At 33.3% G+C, this 17,598-nt stretch overlaps 2 protein-coding genes across 7 annotated transcripts in view; one reads left to right on the forward strand and one right to left on the reverse strand.

Annotated features, from left to right (window-relative positions):
• The window catches only part of SYCP2 (synaptonemal complex protein 2), a 33,453-nt gene extending 20,165 nt beyond the window's left edge, over window positions 1–13,288 (forward strand). The window contains exons 21-46 of one of the 4 annotated variants that reach the window (XM_052683443.1): window positions 101–176; window positions 277–322; window positions 891–1,027; window positions 1,116–1,262; window positions 1,368–1,474; window positions 1,962–2,071; window positions 2,651–2,687; window positions 3,311–3,375; window positions 3,483–3,540; window positions 4,225–4,280; window positions 4,806–4,854; window positions 4,978–5,152; window positions 5,540–5,604; window positions 6,540–6,713; window positions 7,463–7,643; window positions 8,087–8,337; window positions 8,462–8,641; window positions 9,261–9,342; window positions 9,924–10,085; window positions 10,411–10,538; window positions 10,950–11,044; window positions 11,127–11,226; window positions 11,766–11,824; window positions 12,118–12,196; window positions 12,660–12,716; window positions 13,079–13,288. In XM_052683443.1, coding sequence (XP_052539403.1) covers window positions 101–176; window positions 277–322; window positions 891–1,027; window positions 1,116–1,262; window positions 1,368–1,474; window positions 1,962–2,071; window positions 2,651–2,687; window positions 3,311–3,375; window positions 3,483–3,540; window positions 4,225–4,280; window positions 4,806–4,854; window positions 4,978–5,152; window positions 5,540–5,604; window positions 6,540–6,713; window positions 7,463–7,643; window positions 8,087–8,337; window positions 8,462–8,641; window positions 9,261–9,342; window positions 9,924–10,085; window positions 10,411–10,538; window positions 10,950–11,044; window positions 11,127–11,226; window positions 11,766–11,824; window positions 12,118–12,196; window positions 12,660–12,716; window positions 13,079–13,150 — 2,748 coding nt within the window. In that variant the 3' untranslated portion in view covers window positions 13,151–13,288. Of the gene's footprint in view, window positions 1–100; window positions 177–276; window positions 323–890; window positions 1,028–1,115; window positions 1,263–1,367; window positions 1,475–1,961; window positions 2,072–2,650; window positions 2,688–3,310; window positions 3,376–3,482; window positions 3,541–4,224; window positions 4,281–4,805; window positions 4,855–4,977; window positions 5,153–5,539; window positions 5,605–6,539; window positions 6,714–7,462; window positions 7,644–8,086; window positions 8,338–8,461; window positions 8,642–9,260; window positions 9,343–9,923; window positions 10,086–10,410; window positions 10,539–10,949; window positions 11,045–11,126; window positions 11,227–11,765; window positions 11,825–12,117; window positions 12,197–12,659; window positions 12,717–13,078 lie in introns of those variants that run through there. The other 3 variants (XM_052683441.1, XM_052683440.1, XM_052683442.1) reach the window with 3 other exon arrangements.
• Window positions 13,289–15,179: 1,891 nt separating this feature from the next.
• The window catches only part of PHACTR3 (phosphatase and actin regulator 3), a 94,981-nt gene continuing 92,562 nt past the window's right edge, over window positions 15,180–17,598 (reverse strand). The window contains exon 13 of one of the 3 annotated variants that reach the window (XM_052683444.1): window positions 15,180–17,152. In XM_052683444.1, the coding sequence (XP_052539404.1) occupies window positions 17,137–17,152 (16 nt within the window). In that variant the 3' untranslated portion in view covers window positions 15,180–17,136. The remainder of the gene's footprint in view (window positions 17,153–17,598) is intronic. The other 2 variants (XM_052683446.1, XM_052683445.1) reach the window with 2 other exon arrangements.

Genomic DNA, 17,598 nt, shown 5'->3' on the forward strand with positions numbered 1-17,598 from the left:
GAAGTAATGATTCAATATTTTATTCAAGAAATGATAAATTTGAGACACCTTTTTGTTTGTAATTTTATGTAACTGTTTTATTTTGCGTGTTGCTCTTCAGGCCACACTCCCTACAGTAGAAGTTTCAAAATTTTTACCAGAAGCAGAAAATGGAACCACTGAAAAACAAACTTTAGGCAAGTAATTTTACGAGAGTTATTTGTCCTTATTTTATTTTTTTAAATCTTGTACATTCCTTTTGTAATAACGATTGGTAACAAATTAATATCTCATTAGATATCGTTCCTGATTCCCAGCAAACAGGGAGAAGCAACAAACAACTGTAAGTACTGAAAAGGAATACCAAGTCACTGCTGGTTTGTGACTCAGTGCAATGAAAAGGTTTTCAGTTCATGAAAAGGTTCATCTGTTGTTTTTAGCTTTATAATTGAAGTCTGATTATTTTGAAAATAGTGGTCATTAGCAAGATCAGAGTGGTAGTTTAATGTTCAGTGATAATAAGGAGAATAATTCTTTCAGATTACAACAGATAGTAAAGTAAAAATGACATGGGTTTGCATACAGTGAGCTGTGCCATAAGAAGTAGTAAACAGATTCCAATTGTAACTCTGTAGGGGCACCACATTGTTGTCTTGTTCAGTTTTAGTGCTGGCCATAGGATACCAAAACATCTTCTTTGCAACTGTGTTTTTGTATATATAATTTGTGAAGTTCTGTCATTTTACAAAGCATAGATTAATTGAACAATAGTAGCAGGTTTACACACCAGTGTAAAATGCATTGATAATCTACAAGCTAGCTCTGTTTCCCTATGTTGTGATGCGTGTTTATTGTAGTTCAGCCTCACTTCCTGCAATTCACTGATAACACAATGGTATCGTTTTTATTAGACTGCCTGGTCATTTGAAAAGTTCTTCTGATAAAAAAAGAACAAGGAAAAAAAGAATGTGTTCTGTCCCTGAGAAGAATATAGCAACTGGTGACAGACAAAAGCTAAATCTGTCATTGGAACAATCATCTCACACAGGTTGTGTTCATATTTTCTTAAGTGTTAGCTCAAAAATGGTGTTTCAGATGAGATTTTAACCTATAGTTGTGCTTTCTTTCTGACTTAGCTCCTATTCTTAGTGAAAGAGCTATGAAACATAAAACTTTTTGTTCGGTTTTTGGAAGTGCTTCTCCAGATAAACAAATAAATAAAAGAAAGCAACAAAGAAATGGAACTGAAATCACAAGGGAAGAAAACTGCAAAGTACTGAGTGGTGAGTCAAAGTGCATTAATAACTTGGAACAGAAGCAGTTAAATACAGAATGGAAAACTATTTCAACTACTACTGAAACATTTAAAACATGTCTTTCTGATAAAGTGCCAGAAACATCTTTGCATTCTGATTTTACAAAACACTACAATACTGAAGAGGAAGCTGACGTTCTCTCAAGAAAGGAGACTGCAGGTCATGAAAAGCCAAAAATGGTGAGAGCTTCTTTCCTTCATTTTTTCAACTTGTAATTGGGAGAATTGTTGCACTGCTAGTATTTCCAAATTTATTGTACTTTCATTTACTCACAAACTTATTTTTACATTGATTTTTTCAACTATTACAGAGTGAATTAAATGTCAGGCAAACAGTTTACTTTTTCAGCTTGACCTGTTAAAGATCACTTTAGTCTGTATATTTTTTTTAATTGTGCTTTTTATTAATAGTTCTTAAATATGGACTGGCTTGTTCTGCTCATAAACATCTCATCCATTACTTCTAAATGTTACACTATGTTAAAACATTCAGAACAAGATATCTGCCAGACTCACATAAGGAAAATGATTTTCAAAGGAATGTGATTTAGTACATCTAGAAGACTGTTTAATTAGGTTTAGGTGATTGTTAGGAACTAGTAGCTGTTTCAGCCTTTTCTTTTTGCTGAATGGTGTCAAAGTTGAGTATTAAACTCTATTATTTCAGAAAATAAAATCTAAAGAAATCACAGATGCAACAAAATCACTAATTAGTAAAATCAGTGACAGATATAAAGATGAGAAGAGCAAAACAAGAGACTCTTTGGTTTTCAACAGGTATGAAGTAAACAATTTACTTATGTTTTTTCTGCACAGCGCTACATCTGCAATCTATTCCACTGTCTACAGTTATTGCACATCTGGCTTTTATATGGCTTGTTCACTTCTGATAAACCACCTTGTACTAAAGAGTAAGCTGCAGTAATTGAAATAATTGAAATTGCTAGAGATTTCATTCAGTGTTCTTTCACTCATTTGTTCACAGAACTTTTCTCTGGAGAAAATTTAGCTGGGATATTTGGTGGATGTCTGTTCAGGGTTCAATGTTACGAAGATCCTACTTGTCATCTCCTGAAATAACTGCCTGTTAGATGTGCAGACCCTGTAGTATTGCTACCTGATCTGGAATTTTTCTACAGCACAAAAGAAATGAGTGGGACCTTATTTCTTTTTAGCCACTTGTTTTTGTATTTAAATGCTTGAATACCTTTAAATTTGTTATATTGTGTGAGGCTCTTATTTATATAAGCACTACTTTAATGTAGATATTCCAGCTACCATTTAATAAAACATACTGTTGGGTTTTTGGTGGCTTTTGTTTGGTTGTTTTTTTGTTGTTGTTTTGTTTTGTTTTAGATCGTGTCCAAATAAATCCTGTTTCAGTGTCAATAAGGTAACTTAAGCTTCTGCTTCTCTTTGACTCTTTTCTTATTGGATATGTGTGCAGATATGAGGACAGCTGGTAGATGTGAACCAAAAGTTCAAAAATGTTGATGAATGTTAATTATGCACTGATTGTTTCTAGTTGACATACTTTATGTACAGGTTTATGTTACCTGGAATAATATTTTTATGAGGGCAGTTAGCCAGAGAAACCCAAATTAATTTCTGCTTATGTATTCTATAATTGAATCTGTTTACTTATGATTAATATGGACTCCTTTGAATGTGCCAATGCTAAATTTTTAGAATTAAAATATTATAACAGCCAAGCTGGACTGAATGAAACTATAGAATTCTCAGATGAAATAAAGCCAGGATACAAAAACTAGTCCTAATGTATGGTGGGAAAACAACACAAGGCTTTCTTAGCATCCTTATAGAATAAGTTCTTAAAGGATTTAGCTTTTACTAGCTTTTTTCCAGTTTTGGCATATTCTATTATTGCTTATCTAGTGCAAATCTGAGAATCTTCTTGAGTTTTTTTCCTTAAATTCATGCTGAAAACTTTTTTTTTGAGGAGGCAGTTAGTATGGTCCAAATTTGATAGATGAGTAACTTGTGATTTATGTCTAGGAAAACATTCAGAATAGAAATCGGAAATCTACTACTTGTCTGGATACGGCTGCTGATCATAGCGTGTAAGTAGTTATCACATTTTCAAACAAAATTTCCAGATACCCTTATTCAACTTTGAAAAATAATCATTTATTCACTCACAAAACTGATTTCTGCATCTGTTTGACAGGTATGATGTCTACAACTTCAACGTCAGTGTGTTTAATGAGCCTACAATAAAAGTCGGAGTAAGAATATAACTGAAATGCTTATGTAATTAATAGAATGTAAAGTAGCTTCATCAAATTAAAGTTATGTCTATTGAAAGTATCATCACCAGTTAAAACTCAAATTAGCATTACTGAAAGGAGTGAGGGAAAATAGCTTTGCCATATCCTGGTTCTTATGTTCATACACCTCCATCACTTTCAGATGTATGATGGTATATGCTGTCTTACAGTTCTGGCCACTTAAAGCTTAAAGGGTTTTCTTGAACTAAGAATGAAACAGTTCATTGGGAGTGTTACATATCTGTTATCCTAAAAACAGTATTGCCTTCTTTTCAATTTCCTAGCTTGTAAAGCTGGCTTTGCCCAGCTGATTGAGTAAAAAGAAAAGGTAAAAGCAAATGAAAGACAATGTTTTGCCTTTGTTGTTAAGCAGAGCCTGCTGAATAGGTGACAGTAGTGGAAAAAAGTGGTTGGAAACTAATGAATTGTTTGAAGACATGAAAGCTTCAATCAGTTCCGGTTGGTTTCAATTATCCGATTTTAAATAATTTCCAAGATGGAAATTAAGTTGGAATTTGATTGCTGAGTATAAAAACTGAGCTAAAAAGCCCTTTGTGTTATCTGGTGGCCTGTTTCATTTTGTTTAAAAAGAATAATGAAGAAAAATTTTAATTTGTTTCTCATTTATTTACATTTTTCTAGATCCAAGACTGCTGTGCTAAGGAAGCAAACACTCATACAGATCCAAACAAAAAAGAGTATGGATGTCATTTTGTATTTTTGTCCTTTGGCTATAAGCAAGTACAGTACTGTCTACATTCCCTACCATTGCATTATGAAAATCCAGGGAACGTGTATATCTGTACTGCTTCTTTTCATGCAGTAAACATAGTTGCTGTCATCTCCTAGGCTGTTTTATGGTTATTCTTTGGAAAACTTCTACATAACTTGTAAAAATAAAGACTGTGTTTCATGAAGAAAATGCTCTTCAAAATTCTCTTTGTAGAATACTGAAGGGATTTTAATCTCCTGAAATGGGGTAGCTTTTTGTTAACGTCTAGCTTGCAAAAGGACACATTGCTAGGTGTGCTGTTACTGATCTTTAGCAAATACATGCATGCTTCGATGCTTAAAGCAAACAGGTCTTTCTAAAATGAGTTTCAAATGAAATCTTGGTACAGCCATTTGAAACCTTAAGCCATACTTCAGATGGAAAGCTGAAAAATTTGGTATTTTAAATGTTGATGTGCTGTTTAAGGGTGTTTTTTCTTTTTTTAATCAAGGAACCCAGGTGAAAGTAAAACTAGCTCTGAAATGAAATCAGGAAGAAAAGTAAGGTTCAGATTTTTTGTGAATCATCTTACCTTGTCTTTCTGTATTTAAATACCAGTGTTGAAAGTGAAAGATAAATTATAAAAGTAAATGAACAACACAGAACAATTTTTTTTTTTACAGACTAGATACAATCAAAGCAAAAAGCATTTTTTCAGTGACACAGACACAGAATACAGAGGAGATGACAGCAAGACAGACATCAGCTGGCTACAAAAATCCAAAGCACCATCTAAGCCACAGATAATTGATTACAGTAGAAATAAAAACTTAGGGAAATCAAAAAGAGAAGGCAAAAGTAAGAATCCTTCTTAATTTCTTAAATATGCTGCAATAAAATTTGTCCATTAGAGTACAGCTTGTGGCAGCTTTTATTTTTACATATAGTAGGTTTTAGTTGTTCCGTTTCCAAGCACAAAGACTTCTTGAATCTGATCTCCTAACCATTTAGAAAGGTTAATTTCCAGAAAGTCTGCATTTTAATATGTAAAATTATTGGAGAATAGGACTCGAGCTTTTTCTCAAGAAAAAACAACCCTATCTTTTTAATAAGTGCACTGAATGTTGTTTACTGGACCATCTTTGTAGTGATAAAATTGTTCAGCAATTTTACAGTTGAAACTCTCTAAATGTTGAGAATTTAATGATGATGCTGATTTTCTATTTTTATGTACTGTAACATCAGAGAAGTTCTCTGAACTCCCTTGCTGGATGGATACGCCCAAAGGCAAAACAGCAAAAGAGAAAAAGGTAAATGTAAATTTTGCAAACTGACTTGAAATACATATTCATTCCAGAAACTGCTTTTTACATAATTTTTTTTTGTAAATACGAGCATTTCATACATACATCTACTGCAAGGTCACTTTCTAAATAAAGTTAGCTGCTTTCAGGTGCTATAGTTTTTTTAGGTAGTGTTTAGTAAGTATTTCAGGCATAATGCAAGCTGTGAGTTAGAAATATTACTGTACTTCAATACTTTTGTAAGTTTTTTTTACTGAACTATTGATTATATCTATTTACTGTGTAATAATAATCTACTCCACTGAATGTGTCATTAGCTTTTTGCCGAGGGTTTTCATGTGGCTAATATGCTTAGTTGCACATCAGTGGCTCTGAGACTATAGCCTCTTTAATTGAATATAGGCAATGTACTGAAACTAAAGAGAAAAATGCTTCACATTAATGAGGAATAATAATTGGAAGGTGTTGTGAACCTATTAAAACTTTGGGTATAATAAATTATGAGTATGTTAGTGTAAGTTCTTTGTAAATACTTATAAACAACAGCTTTGAAAGAAGCAAACATAAACAAATGTTACTCTGTCCCCTTCAAACCACTTTTTGGTCTGTCAGACTGTACTATAATTATTTAAATCTCCTTAATGGTAGTAGCTTAAAACTGTTCAAGTGCATTCAGTTTAAATTGTGGACATGAAAATACTGCTGATTGTATGTACCAGTGGTGATGTCCATGTAAATCAAATCAGCTCTTAGAGTATTTAATTAATGAGCACGGAATAGGTGTACAGCTGTCCTTTTTTTAGTAGCAAGCTTCCCCAGAACTTCCTGTTAAAGTTAATTTGAAATAATGGATTTCAAGTAATTAAAGTAGCTTACCTGCTGTTTACTCTTCCATATTTATTATTTTGATATGAATTGAAGATGTTCTTATTTTTCCAAAGCTAACAGAACGTAAAAAACAAAGTTCAGTAATTGATGACATGATGGAACAAACCACCAGACCAAAACGACCTAAAAGAGCAGTGCAACCAAAAAATTACAAAGATCCTTCCAGTTCAGAGTCAGGAAGTGAATTTTCAGCATGTACCTATAAGAGGGAAAAATCAAAAGGACAGGTATGCAGTTGCAGTGTAAAAAATCTACTTGTGCCCTGTTTTTCAAACTAGACTCTGGTTTACTTTTTGTTTTATGCTCCTGAATCTGAAGTTTCCAATACGAACAAGTTGTGTCATTTTTAAATTATGAGTAGTTAGCTGCTAAGGAAATACATTCAAAATAGTCACAGTAGCATGTCAGCTTCTGTGTATGAAATGTATTCAGCTGTGAAGTGCTGCTGTATCCTTTATTTAACAACACAAAAAACTTTTTTTGAAAATGTGTATGCTTTAAATGAGAGATTTTAGTAAGCCTGGGAGTTGTTGTTGAGATTATGTGATTCTGATAATGCTATGCCAATTCTGCATGCAATAGAAAATACTGAATTGATATAGGGGGGTTATGTCCATACATTTGTTGAGAATCTAAATAGAGTTTAATTAAGTGGTGATGAGTGCTAAATAAAACCAATTCATTCATTTAACATCACATTTCAATATACATGGAAAAGCCTGTTGACTTGGTTGAATTCTGAAGTATCAGGATTTGTCCGTAATGGTTCAGAACTTTGTAAGAATAGAAATTTGCTTCAGAATTAGCTTCTGAATTATGCTAATTCTGTGCATATTGACATTAGAGCAGCTGATGTCCTTCTTAATTATATTCCTTTTTGGATCTTTTGTTTGTTCAACTGTGCATAAAAATAATTCTCTCTTTACCTATTTGTATGTTTACAAGTAATGTTTATATTGACTCATTATTTTAATAGAAAGGTGTGAATGAGAAAAACAAAAATGTTAATCATCAGAAGGATCTCCAGAATTTGGTGGAGCCAAAGACAGCAGCAAACTGTGTAAATAAAGCATTTATTAAATCAAAGAACTCTACAGAACAAGAGGAAATTGAAATGTCTTCACCTGAGAGTCCTGCATCTCTAGAGACAATGAGATGTATGCATTTTGATTTTAGTTTATAGAAATACCACAGCAAGTGTTGGTAGTTAAAATGAAGATTGACACAGTACTACAATTTTGCATTTATTTCATGGCTTTAACATGAGATCTCCTAAATCAGTGTGTATACTACTTAATTTAAGGAAATGTGTTAATGTCATTAACTCTCTTATAGATTTTTACACTTGTTTGATACCAACATTTTATAGTTGTGTAAGTGAAAGTAGGCTGTTAGAATTAATCTGCTAAACAGCTAAAATAATGTGGGGGATGCAAAAAGCATCGTGTGGCAAGAATTATACCAATAAGTGGAGTAAAATTTCCCCCATCTGTGACTGGTAAACACCTAGATTAAGGACAGTCAGCAGTATGGGGCTTTAGTATGCTGGTTGTTTTTTTTTTCTTTCATTCATGCTGAAAGTTAAGAAATTTCTCTCTAGGTGCTGAGAGAACATTAGAGGGATGTGTTACTCAGGACCATACTTCTAGTGAGGGGTCACCTGGTCTTCAGAAGTCAACACCAGAAGAAAACGAAACAGTAGACTTTGAGAAAGGAATCTCTCCAAGTAATCTCTGTCTACAAAAGAAAAATACTCAACATACGCATCTAAACCAGTCTCCTGAAATGACTGTTACAAAGTTAACACTTGGAAAGAAAAGTTTTTCACCAGTTCTAACTGCTCCATATTTGGTAAGAACGTTAAAGGTACTTTACAGTTATTTTAACTGAAGTTATTCCATTCAGCTGCTACATGTCTTAATGCTTTTGGAGATCTCATTTCAATAATGTTTTTTTTTTATTTGTTACTGTGTAGCTCAACTTAACTTCAGTAAGCCCACATAAAGCATACTGTGGAAAAAACACAGAGGGATCTGTATCTGAAACATGCGATGCTGATGAAAATTTAAGTTTTAGACGTGGCTTTTCAGACAAAATTTCTATTGAAGGAAAACAACAAGACATTACTAAACCTGTCATGAAAAAGAAAGGAGAGGTATGTTACTAGATTCAGTGCTCCTTAGAAAAAAGCTGCTGCTTTTCACGTGTTTTATATACTTTACATTTCCCTGAGATCTCATCAAGTATATTTTCCTTACTTAATGTTAAGCACCAGATATAATGCTTACTTGTGACTTCCTTGAAAAACACTCATCCCACAACAATACTACTCAGTTTTTAAATACTTGAAATAATGTAAGGAGATCTATAAAGAAAGAATTGTATCCCAACAAGGCTAATTATACAAATATCTTAAAAATATATGAATTATTTTTTTTTAACTTGAGCTTCAGTGAGAATGATAAAATATCTTTCATAGATTCCACAATTGTGACACTTGAATGGAGAAATTCTTGAGGTAGGAAAGTACAGCACAGTAATGTATTAATATATCTAATAATCTAATATAATGTATTACTTAATGTAACAACTGTTGTAGCGTTGGCAAATTAAACAGAACTCTACACCTTCAACCCATTTCTCATATTCTTTTTTTTCCTGGTGAATAAAGTGCTTTTGACTCAGTTGGGAAATAATGTTTGTGTACCATTGCAAGTAGCTATTAGTTCTTACTGCTTATTTGTCTTTTTCCTACTATTGTTTATTTCTTTTAGGAATTATCTCCAGTATCTGTGTCCACTGGAAGTGAAGTACAGTCTTGGAGTCAAGAACCTTATGGCCCTGCACATGAGTCAGGTACAAACACTCAATTTAAGGCGAAAGACTGTGGCTTTCTGTGTGACTGTATTGGTTAAGAAAAGCATTTATTCACCACAGAAGATTCAAATAGTTGTGCCATGTTTCTCTTCATAGTTTTGCAGTATCATTCAATTTTTTTTTTTTCCTATTTTCTCTGCTTTAAGTACCCTCCAAAAACTGGAACTTGGGCTCCAAAATGCAGTTACTGTAAAGAGAGCTTGTTCTCTTCAGAAAGTAGTAGATCAAGAAGCATTCTCACTGATACTGTGTGCATGGGGGGGACGGTGGGGGGGGGAGGAGGAGCAATAGTAGTATTATCTGGAATATAGGGTTGATAGTGAATCTCTTTAATAAGAGAGAAGTCTTGCATGAGTAAAAAATTCTGTATTCCACTGAAATTTGGTTCATGAACATGAAGTGGTCATTAATATCTGAACATGCCCTGTATAAATGCAGTGCTCTTTTTTTGTTTAATGGTTTAATTGTATTTTGAGTCAGAGGGCCAACAAACTTTTCATCTTCTGATCCCATTGTTCCAAATAATTCTAAAATGAAACATTTTTTCACATTTATTTAAGGGCCGACTTCACATGTATTTCTCAAACGAAAGTATCAGCGAGATACAGAAAGCCGTTCTGATGAAGTAGAAACAAGCAAAGAGGAGGAAAAGAAAAGAAGCAGAAGAATAAAGTTACAGCCTAGGAAGTTATTTAAAACAGATGAAGCTGTTACTTACAGAGGTTAATTATGAAATAAAAGTTGATTATAGTTGTGGAGAAGTTTGACAATAGTGTAACTTAGTTTCAATCCAAGAAGGTAACATCCATAAAAGTTTCAAAATGGTAATATCTATTAAGTTTCAAAAAAATATGCAAAATATTTAGAAGCTCTCCTTTTTAACAGACAGAAATTGATATGAAAATAGAACTGGGTCAGCTGTCTACTTGGGAAAATTAATCTGTTTTTAATAACAGCCCAATTGCTATTAAAAAGGATACTTCACTCTGAAGTATGATGTATGTATGAAGTATGATCTTTTTTTTTTTTTTTTTTTCAACACTACAGAGTATGAAAATTTGTCCTCTGTATCTGTAAGTGATCCAGCTGCTTTGGATGTGGACATCTGGGAACCTGGTTGTTCAACTATCGATATATGTCAGAAGCTCCAAAAAGAATACACTAAGAAAATTGAGGCAAGATATTTTATGTACAGTGTTAGTTATGTATGTGGTTGAATGTCCATATGAATTGTAGTTTTGTCTTACATTACAAAATTTGCTTAAAAAAGAAATTAAAAAATCAAAGCATTGTAGAGCTTTTAGAAATTCGTTAAAGGGAAAAAAAACACAAGCCAAAACAATGCATCTGCTCACCTAAGACAGCTGCAAGATTGCAGTTTTTCCTCCATGTGTGCTTTCTCTATCCTCAGGAATTCTGTTTTTCAAGTAGTGTATTTCTAATTCTATCTTAAAAAAAACTTAAAAATAAAAAAAATAAAGGAAGGGAAAAAAAAAGGGAGAGAAAAACCTATTATTTTATTTGATACTATTGCTTTTTTCTTCAAGTGAAAATGATCTGCAAGTAATGTTAAAATACCTCTACAGAGCCGTTCACGGAAAATGGAGCATTTTGCAAAGCAGTCATTAAGAGCTGCCAACCAGCATTTGACAACGTTGAATCAACAGCTTCTTGAATGCAGGTCTGTAAAGAAATAATTATCTTAAAACAATTAAAAATCAATTAATGCCTTCTAACCTTTTTTTTTCTTTTTTTTTTAATAGGCTCAAGCAGCTGGACAGATTTCATATTGTTATTCTTCAGGAAATTGAGAATTTTGAGAAAGATTCTCAGTCCCTGAATAACATGGAGAAAGAATTACTGGTTTGTTTTTAATTACTTTATCACATAAAAAACAAGTTCTTGTGTAATCTATGGATTACTTATAAGATCTTTCACTTTACATCATTAATTCTGATTTTTAAAAAACCTCTTTGTCTTCCTTGTAGTTGAGTCAAGTTTCAAATAACGAATTTGAAATGTCAGGATTTGATTATGCTACACTGTTAGAATTTCTGTCACTATTAGGTTTTCTTCCTGGAACAAACAACTCATGCTACTTCTAATGGGCTGTTAATGCCTTTTCATGAGCCTTATTTCAGTTGGCCTGCATTTCAGGCTGTGTGTTCTGAGACAGGTCAGTTGCCTGCTGCATGGTGTAATGTGAAATTTAAAAAAAATGTTCTGCCAACCAAACTTATGTTTGTTTGCTTTAAAGCCTCAAAGGTGACTATTTACCTACTTCACATTCTGTGCTGAGCCTATAATTGTAGTTTATAGTATTCAAATTAGATTGTAGTCATTCCTAGTTCAGAAAATACCAGTTACTGTTGGCTGTCATCTGTTAATATCTTTCTTTCCAGACTTTTTGGAAAAAAAATAAGCATACTTTCAGTACGTTCATGAAGAATGAGCAGCAGAGGTGAGTAGGCTTTATTGGTGATGTTTCAAAATTCCTTTTCTGATGTAAATTCAAGAAAAGTAAGCTACCTTCTGTTTTTTTTTTTATGCAATTGCTCTCTTCCATAAAATAAGGATAACAGGCGAGATGAGAAAAAGAGATTAAAACATAACTGTTCTCCAATAGCAATAATGATGTTAAGACTTATTCACGCATTTAAGTGCCATTAGACTACAAATAATGAAATGTGCTCATGATATTTGTGAAATGTTCACATATAACAGATCTATTTTAATTGATTTATACTTCTTTAGGCTGCAGATCCTTAAAACATCCTTTGAAAAGAACATCCACCATAGTGTTGACTATGAAGAAAGTGTTTTTACTTCAGAGGTAGTACAAGCTTTCAGTTCTTTTTCTGGTTTTAATCATTTTTATTTCTTCAATTATGCTAACAGATGCCATTATTCATTTTTTTTTTCCAAATAAATTCCTTGTTCTTATAGAATTGCATTAATGCCACGTAGGTATTTTCATAGCTTTTCCTCTGTCATCAAATACTTGTAATGCAACAATATTCTGTGCTTAAGGGCTAGATTCCACCCATTAGGAGGTGCCTACAATTATCTGTAAAATCACTGCAAGATGATTGCTGTATTCTGTGACTGTTCACCATGGTTACTCATTCAAGAAAGATCAACGTAGATGCAAACAGTCTCTCTCCTTAAGCAAGTAGATGGATGTACATCCTTTGATTTTACAGTTTTAAGCCCTTTAGGGATGTAATTGTCGTACTGAAAATGTGTTATCAATTGCAAGCAGAGACAATGCATTTGGTATAAGTACCTTTTTATAGGTGCATCTGATGAAAGAAGACATGAAAGGACTCCAAGAGAAATTTCTTAAAGAAATGGTAAATGAAGTTGTCTTGTCTTCCTTTTTGTTTGCTTATGATAATGTAAGTATAGTTGTTTGAACATTAGAGTTTACAGCTTTTAGCAATTTATCGTCCTATCAGGAGGGAAAAAAAAAGAAAAAAAAGAGAGAATCTAAGTATTACTGGTATTAAATATTTTAAGCCTTTTATGTGATTGATAAAAGTAGCCAGTATGGATATGCTATTTGATTTCTGACTCTTAGTATTTTGAATGTTAACATGGAAAAGTATCATGTTGACACTTTATAAGCAGGATACTATACACAAGAATTACAATGTGGAAAAAAAAGAAAAGGTTTTATTCAAAGTAAGTGGTAACTGTAATGCTTTCTGCACAGCAAGAAGAGGAACTGATTAATGTTCGCAGAGGATTGCAGACATTATTTCTAGCAGAAGATGGAAAATTCTGAAGTAGTACTTCCATGTACCTTCCTGAAAGTCAAGCTCAATATAAACACTCATTTTCAATATAAAATTTGACTTTTTTTTACTCAAGGAAACTACTGTAATGAAAGCATATTTTCCTTAATAAAGTTGAAGTCTTTTTACTCTGGCTTCTCCATAAGACTTATCCCATTATTAGAAAAAATTGGGATGATTTTACTGAATCTACTAAAATACAATACTTTTTTTTTATTATTATTTTTAGCTAATGCTGTTTCTGAGGAAGTCTTTATTAACATTTTTCATAGGTTATTTAACTGAACTTTTAGAGAAATCGCTTCAAATTTCACTTCAAATCTATCTCTTGGGTTGTTGTGTACAGAATACCACTTTTCATCCTTTTTTCTGATCCAGAATACAATAAGAAATTATTTGAAGATCCAGTCTCATGTGCTGATTTAATCCTATTCATTTGTGGCATTGTACTTCAGTAAGAGTTTCTAACAGAAAATGACTGTAAAATTTTATGGTTGAACTATATTGCAAATATTAATATAAATATTTCATGAAAAATGTAGTGTCTGTCTTGTTTTTACTTCATTTCCAGAGAGAAAAATGACACGATTCAAAATTCAGTGTTAAGCTAAAAGTTAAAGTAGAAAACTCTTTGACAGTTCCTCAAAGAAAATGGGAAATCTTACTGATTTCTAAATCACCTGTGGTAACTAATACAATGCAGTCTTTATTTCTAGGGATTAAGGAAAGTCCATAGTCATATAGAGTAGCTTGAACTCAGCAATTTGGAAAGCTAGCCTTACTCGCCTTGAGCAAGGGATTTGACTCAGTGACCTTCAGAAAGGTTCTTTCCAACTTAAATTAATCTATGACCTTACATGAAAATGTTTATTAAAAATACCCTCTTTATAAAGCAACTTCTTAGGTCAGAAATGGCTGTGAGACATTTCCATCCCGCATGCAATGGGAGTAGAATGGAGAGTGAGTGCTCTTACACCACGGAGTGGAAGTAGCTTATTGTGAATATATCGTTTTAAATGAAAAATACTTCTTATAAATTAAAATTTAAACATATGAGTCTGTGTTCTTCCAGGGAAGAATTGAAGTAGAAAATAATGTGGTCTATTCATTCCATCTACGTAATTACAGCACAAAACTTTTCTAACTTTTGACCTTTTTTTTTAAGCCTGCAATCATTGCCGTCCCCACTAGATGGACCTCGTGAGATGCAGAGTTCTTCACTGATCTAATCTGTGTTTTAAATATTTTCTCTTAACTGTACAGGGTTTTAAAAAGTACACTTTACAGCCCAAGTTTTTTTTTTTTTTTTTTTTTTTTTTTTTTTAACACTGCACACAAACTGCAAAAAATAATGTTATTTTTAGTAAGGACTTCTATTGAAATAGAAGTATGAAATTTTACTATCCATCCTCTAGTCTTTACTGAACCCCATTCACTTCTAAAAACATTGAGCAAATACAATCAAATTCAACGAAGATACAAATATAAAGCATCATGATGAAGTATTCACAAAAGCACAATGTCTTTTAGTCTGTGGCTTGGAAAATCCAAAGTCATTCAAAGCAGACTAAAATGACAGCAACTGTGTGCTGGAGGGCTGTTTCTTTTTTTCTTTGGGTAAAGATCGGCACAGGGAAAATGGCCTCCCTGGGCTAAGCTGCCTTCTGTGAAGAGTATCTGAAGTTCTAACAGAAGCAAGCGCACTAAAGCACATGCAGTCTCCAAACGACTTGCTAGATTTGCCCATCAGTAGACTAGAGTGACATTGGTCAGCTGACAGTGATCGTGTGTGGCTCTGAAGTAGTCACGATTTTATGCCTCTTACCAGAGCGAAGCAGAAAGAAGGTTAGGATGCTTGTGATGGATGGACAGCTGAGGATGTGGGGAAGAACCTTGAGCATGTTGCTGCACAACTACAAGATAGCTAAGTGGAAGTAGTAATACAGCTCATAGGCATTGTTTGGAATTAAAAAAAAATTAAAATACCCTTAAAATATTGTATTTTTTAAACATACTTTGAATGTATGTTACACATTTTTATCAGTGAAGGTCTGTGCTGTCTGCACCAGTGCCAAACAGGCATGTTACTTTCATGGACTATTGGTTAAATCTGTAGTTAACAGTTCCTAAGCTAAACGATGTGGTTCTGCCTATGAGACACTTCTCTCCTTCCTTCTAACCCTTTTTTGTACATTACAGCTGGAATATAACTACCAATAAGTATTGCATTAATAAAAAATTGTTGATAAATACAATAAACTGTATGTTAAGCGGACATTTACATATTTCTGTGAAAAACCAAGTTAAAAAACTGCAATTAATAGAAAAAAAAATCTTTGGATCAAGTATTTGGGTGATTCAAGTCTTTGATAAGTAAAATGAACATTAAAAAGATGTACAAAACTACAGCTAGCTACAGAGCAAGCTGAATTATCTGTGTCAATTTGATTGGTCCAGGGCGTGACATCTCCTGTGATTCATCAGTTTCTTCTAGGGCTGCCCTTATGCGTGTTTTGTGTTACGCTGTATGTTCTTACCTTCAGCTCTTAAATGTTCGTTTACCTGAAGTGTAATACTATTTGTATTCTTGCATTCCCACACTGAGCAGCTGAAAAGGCCCAACGTCCATCCGCTGTTTGCAGTTTCTACTTACTAGCTGGCAGCAATTTAGAAGTAGTCTATACAAACAATTCTACGTACCTTTAGTTTCTTGATTATTTTCATGCTTTGTGGCTTCACAGAGATCACCTCAACAAAGCTGTAACACAGCACCCTCTTCAGATTTCTGATGTTGAGTCACTTCCTAAAAGGACAGCATTTAAAATACCTGCAGAGAAATTTTTGTCTTGGGAGTTTGCATCATTTTGTTGCTGTCCCATAAGGCATCCTTTCCAAGTATCAGTGTATTTTTCCTTTTGTTTGTTTGTTTGTTTTCCTTGAGAAGAATTCTCAGATGTTTCTAGATGTCAAGCATTATTTTATATTTTTCTAAACCAATTCCATTTGCTTATCATCAGTTAGTAACTTCTTTCCTTTTACTATCAAGAAATCATTAAACTATATATATACATTTTTACTATTAAAAACATTACAATAATTTGTTTCTTAAGCATGAAAGTACAATTTCCTATCAATTGTTTATGTGTGGTTGTGCAAACTGGTCACATCTAATGAGGCTAACTGAACTTATCTGTCATTCTCTGCCATTACTGTGTAATGACAATACGGTATGCAAAGGGCCTGGTGCAGAATGCTGCTATTACGTAAGATGGAGGTCCTTCGCTAAAATGATCTTTTTGAAGATTCCCTGTTGATAAAAAAAGGGATGTGACGTAGTGCATAATAACTGAAATCCCTTCCCAACAGTCCCTGGGAAAAAACATCTTCAGGAAACATGTTCATTTCCTGCAATAAGTAATCATTTAATTAAGGAACAAAAGTAACAGGAGTCAAAAATGCTTGCAGCTGTGTTTGTTAGACAATATATAAAAAAAGAATGAAATTATAATACATTAAATTAGTTTTTAGAACATGAACTTAAGCGTTTTACAAACTAATTGTGGTAAGTTCAAAATGTCTTGTCAACGTAATACTGACTGACAGTGCGTCATGTCCATTATGTCAGAGGCCTTGGAATGGTAAAGCCTGTACATGCACATCTCCTTTTCCATGATAGACTGCAAAACAGTTTAAAACAAGTGGTAAAGGAGAGTAGTAGGTTCTTTCAAGTAGTTTTACTTCAGTCTTTTTCAGCAGCTAATCCCATTCAACAGGCCATTGCTCTTCTGGCTTCAAGGTGAAGAACACCTCTGGTGTTTCCCTCTTTATTGAAGTGCTGCAGAGTTTTCATCCGCAGTCCTCCTTTCTCATAAACATCAAGGTATCCAGGACTGAACATTAGGGAAAGATGATTCCCTGACGCGTGTTCAGCAGCAATATCAAAAAGTAAGGGCAGATTCTTCTCAGAAGAAAATTTCTACGGCCTGTGAAATCTAGGACAAATAAGAGACGTTTTTAAACTACTTCAACATTTAAAAAATATACAATTTAAAAAACAATCTGGTTTAGATTATTAACTTTTTTAAAATCAATGTTCATTCTCTTTAAAGGCACATTGACAGTATTATAGGCTATTAGCAACTGTAAGCAAGTTTAATTTTCATCGACACATTTCCACATGCATGCCATGACTGCAGCGCAGTTACAGTTCTCAGGGTCCAGCCAAGCCATTCTGCAGTTATCAGGAAATGCAAATGTAAAATGTACATGGAGCTTGTTTTTGGTTTTTTTCTCCTTTAGGAATTAGGCCACAGTTTTTATTGCCAGTAACATTCTTTACTGAGCCATGATCTTACTATTTTGTAAGAATAAGGCTAGTGCTTTGGAAAATAGGAGATATACTGTTAGATTAATACATGATAGTCTCACTGTCTGGAAT

The sequence above is a fragment of the Tympanuchus pallidicinctus genome, unplaced genomic scaffold (assembly GCF_026119805.1).
Source record: "Tympanuchus pallidicinctus isolate F22 unplaced genomic scaffold, pur_lepc_1.0 scaffold20, whole genome shotgun sequence".
In the NCBI taxonomy this organism is placed as follows: Eukaryota; Metazoa; Chordata; class Aves; order Galliformes; family Phasianidae; genus Tympanuchus; species Tympanuchus pallidicinctus.